Genomic DNA, 14359 nt, shown 5'->3' with positions numbered 1-14359 from the left:
AGCTTCCCCAAAGAAACTACAAATAAATATTCAAAAGAAAATGTTCAAGCACATTGTAATTAAAAATAATGATGAAAATATTGTTAATTAATCGAGTACATGAGATAAGGAAAACATAAAGCTTGTATAAAAAGGAAATTAATTCAATCTAAGCTCCAATCTCCACCGTCTCACCATCTCCAACAAAATTTCATTCCATGTATCAATAGGGCCCGGCAAGCACCAATGAAGGCAATCATTCTGTACCCTTTCCTTAACCCCACCTTCAAATGGGTTCGGATGCATGTAAGGCCCAGGATGCCCGTCCGGCCTCATCATCGCCATTCTCGTCACATCCAAAACTTCCAACTTTACCTTCTCCTCTCCCATTCTCGTCACATCCAAAACTTCCAACTTTACCTTCTCCTCTCCTCCTCCTCCTCCTCCTCCTCCACCGCTTTCACCAATCTCCGCCGCCGCCGCCACCTCCTCCAGCTCAATCTTCCGCATCTCCTTATCCATATACTCCATCTCCTTCTCCCCCTCCCCAAACGGCTCCTTCCTCGCACACGCCCCCAGATTATCCCACTCTCCTTCAAAATGAGCCGGAGTAAAAGTCGCCACCACCGCCAACTTCCCCTTCCCCATCCTCCCCACCGCCGTCCTCACCGCCGTCCTCACCGCCCCACGAAACGCATCGAAGAAGCCCGTCTCCGTCATATTAACCAAATCCTTACAATGGTGACACCCTACCACTTCGCCCCCTCCCCCATAAAAGGTTCCGGGGATAAGAAACCAATGCCCCGCAGAAAAAACCACTACATCCATTTCTCCCAAATCCGCCGCCCAATTTTCGTCAGCCGAATCCAGAAACAGCTGATTGTGCGCCCTCCCCTCCGCCGCCGATTTCTCTATCCCTTTCACCAGAAACGGCGACCAGTAAACAGAGATGCTCGCATTATGAGGTCGAAAAATCCACCGCCGGAACTTATTCTCTTCCCCTCGGTTGTAGACGAGCTCCGCTGGACCGGTGGCGGCGGTGAGTAAACAGAGGAGGGATTCGAACTGGTTGCGAGCAAGAGAATCCCCTACAAAAGCCAGATGCTTGTTAACGAGGAGGTCGAGGAAAGCGGCGGCGGAGAAGGGGTTGAGTTGGCAGCCCGCCGGCTTCCATCGCCAGTAAAGATAGCCGGTGTCCGGCCGACCGTGAGACATACAATTCTGGCCGAACTTGATTGTTTTGCAACTAGTATCGTTGTACCGCGGCGGACGAGGGTCAGGAACCCACCGACCGTCGGGGGAGTGGAAGTCGCATGGACGGCCGCCGCCGGCTTGAGCCTTGCTCGTGGTGGGTTGAGCTACTGGTTCTTGAGAGAGAAAGCTTGTATTGCGGTTGGGGGGAGGTAAGTCTCTGGGATGAGGAGAAAGGAAGAAGACATATAGGTTTAGAAGAGATAAGGGGATGATTAGCAGATAAATGGCGGTCAAGATGAGTTTTTGTTTGCAGGGAAGGGGAAAGGGAAAGGGCAAGTGGAGTTGAGGGTTTGTTGTACCCATTAAAGTTCAGTTTTACAGGAAAGATTGCTTTTTTGAAAGAGAAATCAGAGGAGAGAGCGCAGGCATCAAGGAGAGGGGAGGAGGCAGAGATGAGGGAGAGATCTGTGGGCACGAAAAATGAGGGTTTGTTGTGAAATTTTTCAGCAACAACTCCGAGCTCCCTGTGACTTTTTAATAGCTTAAGCAATTAAATACATAGCACTCAAATTTTAAATCTTAATTAGGTATAAAATTATTTATATTTATAATTTTTTTTAAATATTATAAATAACTAAAAATTAGATATTTTAAACATAAATATCATTTTCATATCAACTAATTTTTTATTTTAAATATTTAAAAATATGAACTTGAAATGATTTTTAAAATATAATCCTTATTACTATTGTTTCAAACTTAATTATTAAAATTGATAGACTTTTTTATTTAAATTAATAAAAAAAGATAGCTGAGAATTTGTGATTATAACTTAAGTGGGCAAATAATAAATAAATAAAATAAATATTTTTCTTATAGGGTAGAAAAACGTGTAGGGGTATAAAGGACTTTTAAATCAAAAACAATGATGGTACAGCTGACCTTACAAGCCCATATCATCGTGCAATGCATAATAAGGATTCTTTAAAATGAGTGAGCCATGTGCATCATTTTTTTTATTTTCTTAATTTTAAATTAATAGTTTAATATATTTTCGGCATTTTTCTCTTTTTAATATTTAAAAAATTCTTATTTTTCATATATCTACTACCTTAAATTTATATTTACATAAATATCATTCAAACCTTTTATAATAATAAAAATTATTTTTTGTAATTTTCGTGTATTGAATATGTAAATACAAAAGCTTTGTTTGGTATGTTTGTAAATATTCATTTTATTAATTAATTATTCAAATCCAACCCATCTTTTGTGTGAGCCAGCTCATCTTCCTTCATGGTGGCCCCTTTCCTTCCGGCAACGCCAATTATTTTAATATTTAATTAAAATATAATTGTTAAATATCATATATAATCAAATTGAGATGCTTCTAGCGAGTAAATAGGCGACCTATATGATTAAGCTCACATGCATTCTATCACATATATACGACCGAACCTCCTCATATTATATACTAATCTTATAATGAGCGAGCTGGGATTATAGACTTAATAAAAGACTCTTGAGTCAAATTTAGTTGTTGAATTCTTTAGATATTGAGATGGGTGGGGAATTTTTAAAGCTTGTATTGTTCGTGAGTGCATACAACTTGATAAAAGATTTTGCATTTGCATCGTAGTTGTTGAATTCTTTAGATATTGAGATGGGTGGGAATTTTTAAAGCTTGCATTGTTCGTGAGTGCATACAACCTGATAAAAGATTTTGCATGCATCATAGAGAAAGAGGGAGAGAGAGAGAAAAGCAGAGATATGGAAGGGAATCTTCAGAGGAGTCACGGTTGACATTTTACAATATTTACTTCTAATGTCTTGATGAAAAGACCGCAATGTAGGTGTTAGGTGTTGCCCGTTTGACTCCTGTCTCGATCTTCTGGTTGAAAAGATTGAGTCTCAAATGTCGATCAATGTCATTAATGAGAGATTAAAAGATGTCCTTACTAGTCTTGATGGGTTCACCAAATAGGTGGGCTAAACTATTTTTTTGAGGTGGATGAGTATAATTAGATTGTCGGGTGGGCTTAATTCAACCACTTCGGCATGTAGTCTCAGTTCAACTATTTTGCATGTTAACTTGATTCAACCACTTCGACAGGTTAGCTCGATTCAGCCACTTTGATATGTAGACTTGATTCAACAAACAAAAAATTATGTTTATTCATATTTGTGCATAGATTGTATTTTTTTAAGCCAAAGTTTAGCATGTTCAACTTCAGCTTGTCCGCTCATATTTAAATTATATTAAAAGTCAAAGTTTTAGATCTATATTATTAACAATATTTAAAAATTTTATCTTATTTCATATAATTTTTTAATATTTTATTTGGGATGGAGCATTCGGTTGGTTCGAATGATCAAACTGATTGCAATCGAAATCCAAAATCCCAAAAATCAAACCAATCACAATTTTGATTAAACCAAAGTGAGTGAACCAATGTTGAATTCAATTTAGACGAGTTCACTTCTGAGCAAATATTACAACATACTATAATATCAATTTAATTTCATAAATCCTCCATTTATTTTAATCAAATGTTTATATATGAAAACATAGGTTTCTTCATGAAATTAAAATATAGGACTATGTGCATACACATTACTTAATTCCTATGTATTTACATGTCTTACACCTATATTTCAATTTTTACAATAATGCCACATTAAAATGGTGGTAGTTTCAATGAGTTATGAATTAACTAACTTCACTCATGAGCTCTTGAGTTTACTTCCAATGCCATTATTAAGTCATACACTGCTGTTAATTAACTTCAATAACTTCACTCTTGAGCTCTATTATTGTATGATGTAAATCATACAATGCTGTTAATTGATTCTTGAAATTTACAAAATTTCTTCTCTTGAGTTCTTAGTAATTGAATAATGTCTTCAAAACCTTTGTTGACGATTGTAAACCGTGGTTGTGGAGTACTGTCACCTGGAATGAAAGGGCTTGCACCAAATGAAATTGGTGATTGTGGTGTGGAATGAGTTTTGTTAGTGATGGATCAGGGCATTTTAACTGGACCGGGTTGTTCTTTAATTGAAGGGGCAAACAAGACATGCTCTTTGCTTTTCAAGTTCAAAAAAGAATCGTAAACCAACAATGTTCCATAATTACAATTCAAACTTGAATTGGATTTTCCAAAAAAAAAAAAATTATCTAATGAGAGAAAAACATTGTACATGATTGAACAACTTAAAAGTTTGATGTACCAAGGATGAGCTCCGACTCCCATTTATTGGCCGTCTCAACATGCGGGCCTAACCTAAGGTGCAACTTGAGTAACTAATGACATAAGCTCATAAAATCAGAGTAGTGTAAAACTTAAATCATAACATGCTTTGACAAAAAAAAAAATAAAGTTTAAATGGTATAAACATCGTACTAATCTTGAGCAGAAAAATAAATCCATTAATATATCCCAATGAATGATTATGCCTTAATTTTGTGACAGCGACATTCACTTGATCAATAAAAAAGTCACAAACGACAACATGGGAATTAAAAGAAGAAAAAGAATGTACATTCCTAACAAAAGTGTAAAGCCCTTTTGACACACTAAAGTTGCTCGAAGGAAAAATAAGATTGTTAACAAAAACTCAAAAAATAATTTATTAAATGACATAAAATACTCCCCAGATGAAACCTTAACTAGGTTATTCTTTATCTATATCGTAGATAAACCACATGAGGGAGCTTTATCCTAGTGAACCAGTTCTCCTCTATTGGGCATGCTTATCAGTAAGATATCATGGTTGGAGTCTAAAAATCATTCCTTCTCGCCCATTCTAAGTACCCTCTATTCAATAACCCAACAATTGATGATGTGTAGTGTTAGGACATTATCTTGCCAATATATAGGTAGATCAAAAAATTGAAGTACATTTAAATCTTTAAGGGTGTTCGCATTTTCCTTAGACATGGTATGTTTGACCAAAAAAAAAATAGATCCTACCATAGATGGTTGACACCTACACTCGAACATCCTTGGGTTCAATGTTTTAAAAATGAAGATAATGCAAAAAGGACATTTTGTCAACCCCAAATGTGTCCATAATAAAATCACTTTGGTACCTAAACACGAATGCAACAACAAAATAACACTAATACCAATTGCAAACCAATACCAAATTAACAACAACAGAATAACACCATAATATCATCACTTCAATACCACAAACCCATCACAATACAACCAAATTAGCACCTTAATAACACCAAAAATACAACGTAGATATCACCGTAATAACACCGATTCAATAACATAATAACACCAAAATATGTTGACATATTAACACCAAAAATATGCCTAGACAACTTAGAACTTAAATAACACCAAAATATGTTTAAGATACAACGTATATATCACCATAATAACACCAAATCAACAATAGAATAACACCAAAATATGTCCAAAATAACACCAAATTATGTCCAAACAAATTAACACTCTAATAAGATAAAAATATGTCCAAAATAAAACATACAAAATAACACATAATGATCATTTTATTCAAACTAAAATGAAAAAACACCAAATCAACAATAAAATACCACCAAATTACATTTACAATAACACCAACACCACAAGTCCACAAAGTTGAACCAAATTATCATTGTAATTACAACTCAACTGGAATACAACTGAGATACCACCATAATATCACCAAATTAACACCTCTACACAATCAAATTACCATAAAAATTAATCCATGAAATTACCCATTCAACATCATAATTACACCATATTGCTACCATAATATCAACAAATCAACACAAAAATACATAATATAAACTCTAAAAAACAAGCATTATAACATCCATTATACACCACAATCAAGATATCAAAAGATTACCTAATTTGAAAACCAAATTAAAATCATAATACCACCAAATTACACACACAATAATACCACATTACCATCCCAATAACACAAACTTAGCTGCATAATATTGCAAAAATTTTCTCTAGAATGCCATAATATCACCCCAATAAAATCATTTCACTTTAGAATAACACCAAACATGGTCGTATTGTGGTCTTTTTAGTGTGGTTGTAATGTTGGGTTAATAATGTGGTCGTATTAAAATATTATTAGTGCAATATTATAATGTTATTGTGATACAAATATGGTAGTATTGTTGTGTTGTTAGTGTAATAATATGAAATTATTATCATACAAATGTGGTTGTATAGTAGTGTTATTTGTGTGATCATATTGTGGTGTTAATAGTGTGGATGTATGATGGTGTTGTTACTGTAGTATTACAATGTTTGGTTGTATTGTAGTGTTATTAGTAGTTGTAATATGTGGTTAATAGTGTGGTTTTATAGTGGTGTCATTAGTGTAGCATTGTGGTGTTATTGTGATACAAATGTGGTTGTATTATTGTGTCATTAGTGGCTATAATGTGGGTTAATAGTGTAGTTGTATAGTGGTGTTAGTAGTGTGGTATTATGGTATTATTGTGATTAAAATGTGATCATATTTTGATGTTATTAGTGTGGTGGTATGGTTGCTAGTTTAATGTTAGCATTCTATTGTTTTGCTCGTGATATGGTTAATATAGTCAAAATCGTAAATTATAAACTCTTGAATGCAATTAGAACCAAATTTTTTATTTAATCAGTGCTTTCTGCTGACTCCTTCGCTTTATGTTTTCCTTAGGTTTTTTCATTCTTTTATGTTAGCTTGCTTGAAAACTAAATGAAAAATACATGAGTGAGTTCGCATGAACCATAAATCCGGATGCAAGTGTTGTTTCAGAAAAACCTAAATATCACAACTTATATGGAGAGAGAGAGGGACTGCGATTACTTCTAGTCTGGCGACCTACTTCTTTGGAGATTTCAAAACCCTACCTATCAATATCACAGATGAAAAACACTCTGTGAAACTCTAAATCCGGATTGCTTCGAAATCATTGTTTTATTTTCGAAGCATTGGGTGGTATTGAGACTAGGTCAGGTGTCAGGTGCCAAAAGACATCTTTTTTTTACCACAAGACGAATATAATTGGAGTTCGAATGAAATATTTTTGGACTACTGATACATATTTTTTTACTTTCCTTGCCACCGCCACACCGAACTCATCGCTCCGACGCCTACGCCGGCACTATTGTGGTTGTTGCCGCTCAAATCGCTGCTATTGGAAGCGCTCAGAAAGGAGGATTTGGAGGCGGTGGAGTATTAATGGCGGGTTCTTTGTTTCCGCAACACTTTCGAGATTGGAACCGGAGAGTTTTTACCGGTGAGAGAGTAACTTCTTTCATTGGCAGTTTCATTTGTGGCATGGATAAAAGTTGTAATCTTGTTCCATTCTTCTTATGTTAGTCTTCACAACCAGTTTATGTTAGTCTTCTGAACCAGAACAATAGAGTTTTTTTCTCATCAGTGTTGGCGATTAATTTGGTAATTTCTGTTGCCAACTCTTGATGGTTTCTTGAGGCTGTCAAACCAGTTCTAGCTTTTTAGGGTTCAGAGAGAGATAGAGAGTTCTCTCTGGGCTTGTATGTTTCAAAAATTTCAAATGAGAGATTTTCTTTATCCATTTATTGAACACTTTTGTCCATTAAATCTGTATTTCAGTATAACCTTTACTGGAAGATTTCGATGCTTATTTCAAGTTATACTTGCATCAGTGTCCAATCTACTAAATCATTTGTAATTATTAAAACTGATTTATGCCTAATTAGTAATATGGCATGGGCTAGTCTTTCCTGCAGTATTTGAATTTTATACAAAAAATCAACAAATGATAGTTCTCATCAAAGTGATACATAATGCTCACATCTGAAAGTAAATGAACATTGATCTTTTTCTTTCACAGTCTTCAGAAAAAATAAACTAAAACCCTCGAAGAAAATCCTTTGCTTCTGAGTTCTGAGGAACTCTTTTGCATCTTTTAGCTGTTGATCACATCTGCCTCATGCTCTTGTTGCACAGAAAGAATTTGCATGTCTTCATCATAAATTGCTGTTTAGTTTGATCACAATAATCGAATTATCAATAGGATACACATTATCTGTTATACGATCTCTCAGCTTCTATATTACCCATCTCCCATGAGTATTTCTTGAGCAATATCAGCAGCATATCGTTCCACATATCAAGAGCCCCTGGCAAGCACCAATGCACGCAATCTCTGTAACCTCTCATCCATTCATTGTTCCAGTTTGAATCCGGGTGCGCATCAGGCCTCATCATCATTGCCTTCGTGATATCCAAGAGCTCAAACCGTCTCTTCACATTCCTTGAAGCTATTTTGATTTTATTCACTTCCTCCACTTGCGCGTTTCGAATGTCCCAGTAAGTCCCCGTCATGCTTAGTTCGCTTTCGTCGAATGGTCTGGTCCTGTTACAGTAGCCGCCATCGTTCCAAGTCCCGTTTTCAAAGTGTGCCGGTGAAAATGTCCTCAACACTATGAACATATTCTGATCAGACTCTCTGGCTTCGTCTAGGAATTGTAGTGTGGTTTTGAAGGCTTTTTGCAAGCCAATAGTGGGGTCATGATTTGTAACATTTTGGTCAGAGCAGAAGATGCAGCTGGTGAGTTCTCCACCTTCATATAAGTAGATTTTTCTTGAGAACCAATGGCCGCTAGAAATGACTATATAGTCGATGAAGTGAAGTCTGTCGGTCCATTCTCGATCCATCGTGTCCAACTGAAGGTCGTAGTCGCCAGAGCCAGATCCATTCATTAATTTTTCTGTTCCTTGCACCAGGAATTTGGTCCACATTACCATAAGAGTGAAATTATGGGATTCAAAATACCAAATTGGAAATTTATCTTCTTGATCTTTGTGGAATGGTTTCGGAATCTCGGTCTGCAATTTGTTTGAATAAGAAACTGTTAAATGGAAAATAATTGTGTGTGGTTTGTAATAGGAAGTGATATGGATCAGTTCTGTGAGGGGTTTCATGCATTGAGCCTTATTTTGCACTGTAAAGAGGTTTTTTTCATGAACATAGAAACATTTATATATTTTAGTTAGGAGGAAAGTGTCAAAATAATTCCCCGATTCCTTGCAGGAGGGTCATTTTAGTCCTTCAGTGTATAAAGTATCAATTTAGTCTCATTTTTCTTTTAAGATTTCTTGAAATAATGACTACGAAAGACTATTTCAGCCCCAATTTAAGGACTTTGTGGACTAATTTGATATTTTAGTTAGGATGAAGTATCGGTGTTAGATATGCAAATACATAGAAATGGAGTGGTATGTATGTAAATCTTCCTTTTATTAGATACTAATGGTTTGGCTGTAGCACAAACTTTAAAGTCATGATTAATGTTATTTGTGTGTCCTATCATTTTTGTGTATCCCTGGCCCTTATCATGTTGGCAAGCCACTATGAACTTTAAATATTACTGAAAATATTTCTTTTTATTTTATTTTATGATATGGTTGTACATCTGGAGATATTTGTTTATTTAATTGCATAAACAGTTTTTTTTTTTGGGGGGGGGGGGGGGGGGGGGGGGGGTTTGGGGGGGGTACATACCACCCAATTCTTTGACATATTTAACACCTTAACCTTAATTATTACATTTATTCCACCCAAATCTTTCATATCACATGAAATACCACTATTTCAACTTCTAAGAAGTGAAATACACCTTTTCATGCATAGGGGAGGTGGCATGCATGTAAAAATTGATGTTTTGGTGTCATACATGTAAATACAAAAGAATTGAGTTGTATGTATGTAAACCTTCCTCCTATTTATTTTTAACAGGACCTCAAATTCTGTGTCTTCCGAATGTTTGAATAAATCCTTCCACCATTTTCTGTAGTATGGTTGCCACGATAAACATTTTTAATTTATTTGGTCATTTCTCTTAGGGTCCATAAATTTGCGTAAGTCAGAATATAAGTTTTCTATGAATTTACTAGATTCAGTCATTTGGTTGGATGTAATAAGACATAATTATTCATCTTGGACTCTACAAACACCTTTAAGAACCTCTTAAATGTGATGAATTTTCGTACAAATAAGATGAAAACATACTAATTTCTTTATAAAACAAGATTTCTTTCTACAAGCAACCGGATGAGCCCTTGAAATTTTACAAATGGCGATGGGAGAGAGGGAAAGTATTATTTTTAAATTCAATAATGCTTTTGTATTTGGTTTTACATGTGTCGACTTATGATCCCAACAATAGAGTTATATCCGATCGTGTAATTGGCAGACAATGCAAATTTTTTAGTAATCTTCAATACTGAGACGGATCATTATATGATGTGATGGAAATATGAAAATCTACTTGCATTGACAAGGATAAAAACTTGCATGCAAATACGAAAATATACTTGCATTAAAGGATATAATTTTTGTTTTGTTCTTTTGATTGGATATGAAATGGATTAGCCTAACCTCAGAGAGAAAGCAGACGAGTGAATCCGCCTGATTTCGAGCAACCGAATCTCCAACAAAAGCCATTCTCTTCCCTCTAGAAATTTCAAGGAATTCCACAGCACTGAACCTCGGCAACTCGCACCTTGTCGGCTGCCATATCCACCTCTCATAATCCCCCTTCTTCCCATACTTGCCGCAGTTTTTCGACTCTGGTAAAGTTTTGCATGTCTGGTTAGTGTATCCATGGCTGCTTCCATTATCTCTCACCCAGCTTCCATTGGTAATATCACACCCTGGTTTCCACCCGCCTGATCAGAACCAAATCAAAGCTATCATCAGGTAAAGAATTCATGTATGAATCAATATTCATTCTTTGTTTTTTCTGCAGTATACCATTGAATCTTTGTTTGAGCTCTTTGATTCTAAATGGGGGAGAAGAAGAGTTTTGGGAGAAGATGAAGAAGATGAAGGAGCCGATTAGGAGCCATGGAAATAAGGATTTTGATGTGAGGATCATATTGTAGCAAGGGGAGAAGGGAATGTGTAGCTATATTAATGAAGATTTTAATGGTATTTTTGAAGGAAAGATGCAGGAGAATGGATGTAGTAAAATTTAATGGTTTATTTTCCTGCATGTTGGTTGATTGGGGGATTAGAGGAGATGATATTTGCAATTAGGAGGGGGAGAAGGGGTTCGATTGGTCCACGTATAGGGATTTGAATATTGGTATTTAGGAGGATGTTTCTGCTTATTTTTCGGCTAAATTGGTTGAAAAAAATGGCCACGGTTTCTTACTTGCTATGTTTGACGTTATTGTTGTTGCTATTTTTTTTCTTTTTTTTATTTATTTATTTACTTATTTTTTATTGTTTTTCTGTGGTTGACCCAATGAGTTGGTTTTCTAGATAGTTGGTGATTGACAGATATATTTAAACCCCTTGAATTAGTTGTCTTTAACTAACACGCACATAGGCTCTCTCTCTCTCTATAATTGGATGAGTTGGTTTTCTAGATAGTTGGTGATTGACAGAGATATTTAAACCCCTTGAATTAGTTGTCCTTAACTAACACGCACATAGACTCTCTCTCTCTATAATTGAATATTCAACCTCCCTCCTTTTCTTTTCTATCTTCAAGTTTGCATTGTTGATTATGTTTTATAATATAAGGATTATGTGTAATATAATTTTATTTCTCTCTCTCTCATAATATAAGAATTAGGTGTGATTCATTAATTTTTATAATAATTTGATTATTCATTGAACATGACAAGAAAATAACATGGGTGCAGAGACTGTCATTTATTTATTTTTTAATGTCTTAGTTCCACTTGTATGTTTAGATTTTATCAATCAAAATGATTCGATACATGTAATGTATCATTAATGATTTATTTAATTAATTGTAAATCATTTAAAATTTATTATACTGTTTCGGGAAATTTACATACGCAGCGCACATAAATCTCGCACCTAAACTTTCATATTTACATACATAGGATTCGGTGTTTTCAAATTTCATTATATTTGATCATACACTCTCTTCTAAATGTCTCTTCTCTATTTATAAATTCCCTTAGGGTGTATTTGACATTTTGCTACAGTGAAAAATGATGGGAGATGAGCCCTAGCTATGAGCTGCTGCTTGATGTCGTTGAGAGGGAGGTGAGGCTTGTGTCGCTCCTCCGGGTAGAGGATCTTGTCGGTTGCGAGAGGACAGCGATTTATTTGGTTTGCTTACCCTCTCTCAAGCTGAGGGTTCATGCATTGAAGTGTCAGCTTGCAAAGAGGAGTTGGTGACTCGTGACTGAAAGAGATTTGGTGAAAATGTCTGCAATCTTGTCCAGAGACATGATATGTTCTTGTATATGCTTTGCATGTTTGATATGATCCTGAATGAAGTGTTAGTCCATCTTTATGTGTTTGGTTCTTGCATGAAAGACTGTGTTTTGTGCTAGGGCTATTGCAGACGTGTTATCACTGTGGAGAATGGTGAATGTAAGCTGTTGTTGGAGAAGTTATTGTGAAAGTCTCCTTATCCGAAGAACATTTGTGGTTACAGAAGCCATGGCTCTGTATTCCGCTTTTGTGGAGGATCTTACAACTGGAGGTTTTTTTTTTTGTAGACTGTGATATGAGATTGGGGCCAACAAAGATACAAAAGCCTAAAACAAATCTTTTGTTTTATAGATTGTGGCCCAATCCATATCTAGATATGCTCACAAGACCAGGTCCTCTGAGAAAATGGGCAATCTGTGGTGTCTCGTGCCATTTAGATATCTCAGAAGACGCTCGAGGAGCTGTGTATTTTGTGAGAGGTTTATGCATGTGTTTGCTAAGGAAATTAACCGTGCATGTGATATCAGAGCGGGTGACTGTGAGATATTGCTCTGTGCCTATGATTTGTCTGAAGGTTTGAGGGTCTTCTGTTGAAGTTGTGTTGTTTTTGGTGGTGGAAGAGGAAGAAGAGGTAGATGGGTAAGAGCTGTTTGGATTCTAGCATACTAGTTTTGTTTAGGATGACAAGAAGATATTTGGTTTGCTCTATGAATTAGCCTTTTTTGTGTGTGATGTACTTGAACTCTCGACTGCTAGGACATGAGAGATGGAGCCTAATTTCTTTATGTTGAACTGTTGGCTCAGGTTATTAATTAAAGAGTTGATGAAATTGGGAGAGTTACCGGTGATGATGATGTCGTCTATGTATATGAGAAGGAAATTTTTTGTTTTGTGTTTTGTGTATATGAAAAGTGAGTTGTCAGATGTGTTGAAAGTGGAGTGTTGATTGTAGAGATAATGGCAAAAGGTGGAATACCAACGACGGGAGGCCTGCTTGAGTCTCAGTCTGTCACTTTCGACATACTGAGACGATGGTCGGGGATGATAGAGAGAGGGAGAGAGAGATAGAGAGAGGGAGAGCTCAAACTTTTCGGGACAATAAGATAACATTGATTTGGTGTGGATAATTTTTATTTATTAATAAAAAAGAAAAGACTTGGGGCATGTTCATCATCTCCATAAAATATTTAAAATGCTCTTTAAATTCTTTTAGATTAATATATTACTAATATCAAATGTCATTTAAAAATATATAGAAAATAGGCTAAGTTTGCTAACAAAATACTGCCCATGCTGCTATATTGATAATTTTAATAAAATGAATGCGACTATATTCATGGACATCCTGATAATCTCTATTAACAAGATAATAATATCTTCAATTCATAGTTTTTTTTGGGGTATTTACATATATATAACTCATTTCTATTTACTTGAGACCTATATTTTGCTCATAATCATAATACCCCAATTTTTTTGTATCACATCAAAAATATCACCATTTGAATTTTGAAAAATTCACACATTTCATGCATGGGAAATTTGATATTTAGGGCTTATTTATATATATATATATATATATTCTTATTGGGATCAAGAGTGACTTGTTTAAATAAAAAAAAAATTAAAATTATAAATTTTTAAATAAAAAATTACCTAAAGTAATCTTTGAAAGAAATAAATATAACAAAATTTTAATTAGTTATAAATCTTTAAGGCAATTAAGTTATTTAAAATAATACAAATATATAATTTCAATCAAATCAAGCCAAACACGACAGATCAAGCATCTATTAGTGTTTTGTTCATTTATAAACAAAGCTAAAAATGTATTTATGTTCAGCTCGTTTGCCTAACGAAAGAATCGATTATGAGTTACATTACGAACCGAACAACTACTATTCACAAATAATGATCTAATTTTATAGCCCTAGCGGTATGTACTTAAAAATTGAAGTTTAGATA

General features: G+C 35.1%; 2 protein-coding genes across 2 annotated transcripts; both read right to left on the bottom strand.

Annotated features, from left to right (window-relative positions):
* Positions 1-413: 413 nt before the first annotated feature.
* LOC110033474 (protein ALTERED XYLOGLUCAN 4-like) lies at positions 414-1536 on the bottom strand (the record flags this gene model as incomplete). The annotated part of the gene is given in 1 exon segment (XM_020737467.1): positions 414-1536. A coding segment is annotated over 1 exon segment (1123 nt), but the record flags the coding sequence as incomplete, so codon positions are not given.
* Positions 1537-7909: 6373 nt separating this feature from the next.
* On the bottom strand, positions 7910-11515 carry LOC110033470 (protein ALTERED XYLOGLUCAN 4-like). The gene is made up of 3 exons (XM_020737462.1): positions 10949-11515; positions 10574-10863; positions 7910-9021 (listed from the first exon to the last, which is right to left on the bottom strand). Exons 1-3 carry the CDS (start codon positions 11070-11072, stop codon positions 8215-8217), a joined length of 1221 nt encoding a protein of 406 aa, XP_020593121.1. The 5' UTR covers positions 11073-11515; the 3' UTR covers positions 7910-8214.
* Positions 11516-14359: the final 2844 nt, after the last annotated feature.

This window comes from Phalaenopsis equestris, unplaced genomic scaffold (assembly GCF_001263595.1).
Source record: "Phalaenopsis equestris unplaced genomic scaffold, ASM126359v1 Scaffold001190, whole genome shotgun sequence".
In the NCBI taxonomy this organism is placed as follows: domain Eukaryota; kingdom Viridiplantae; phylum Streptophyta; class Magnoliopsida; order Asparagales; family Orchidaceae; genus Phalaenopsis; species Phalaenopsis equestris.
The sequence above is the reverse complement of the archived record's forward strand: the minus strand, read 5'-3'. Positions and strand labels throughout refer to the sequence as shown.

What these genes read in the sequence shown, in the direction of transcription:
- LOC110033470 (XM_020737462.1), bottom strand. Translation starts at nt 11,072, where the DNA reads ATGATCCTCACATCAAAATCCTTATTTCCATGGCTCCTAATCGGCTCC. An exon ending in GCTCAAACAAAGATTCAATG is followed by an intron (nt 10,864 to 10,948) that starts GTATACTGCAGA and finishes GGTTCTGATCAG; the next exon opens with GCGGGTGGAAACCAGGGTGT. An exon ending in TCGTCTGCTTTCTCTCTGAG is followed by an intron (nt 9,022 to 10,573) that starts GTTAGGCTAATC and finishes AACAAATTGCAG; the next exon opens with ACCGAGATTCCGAAACCATT.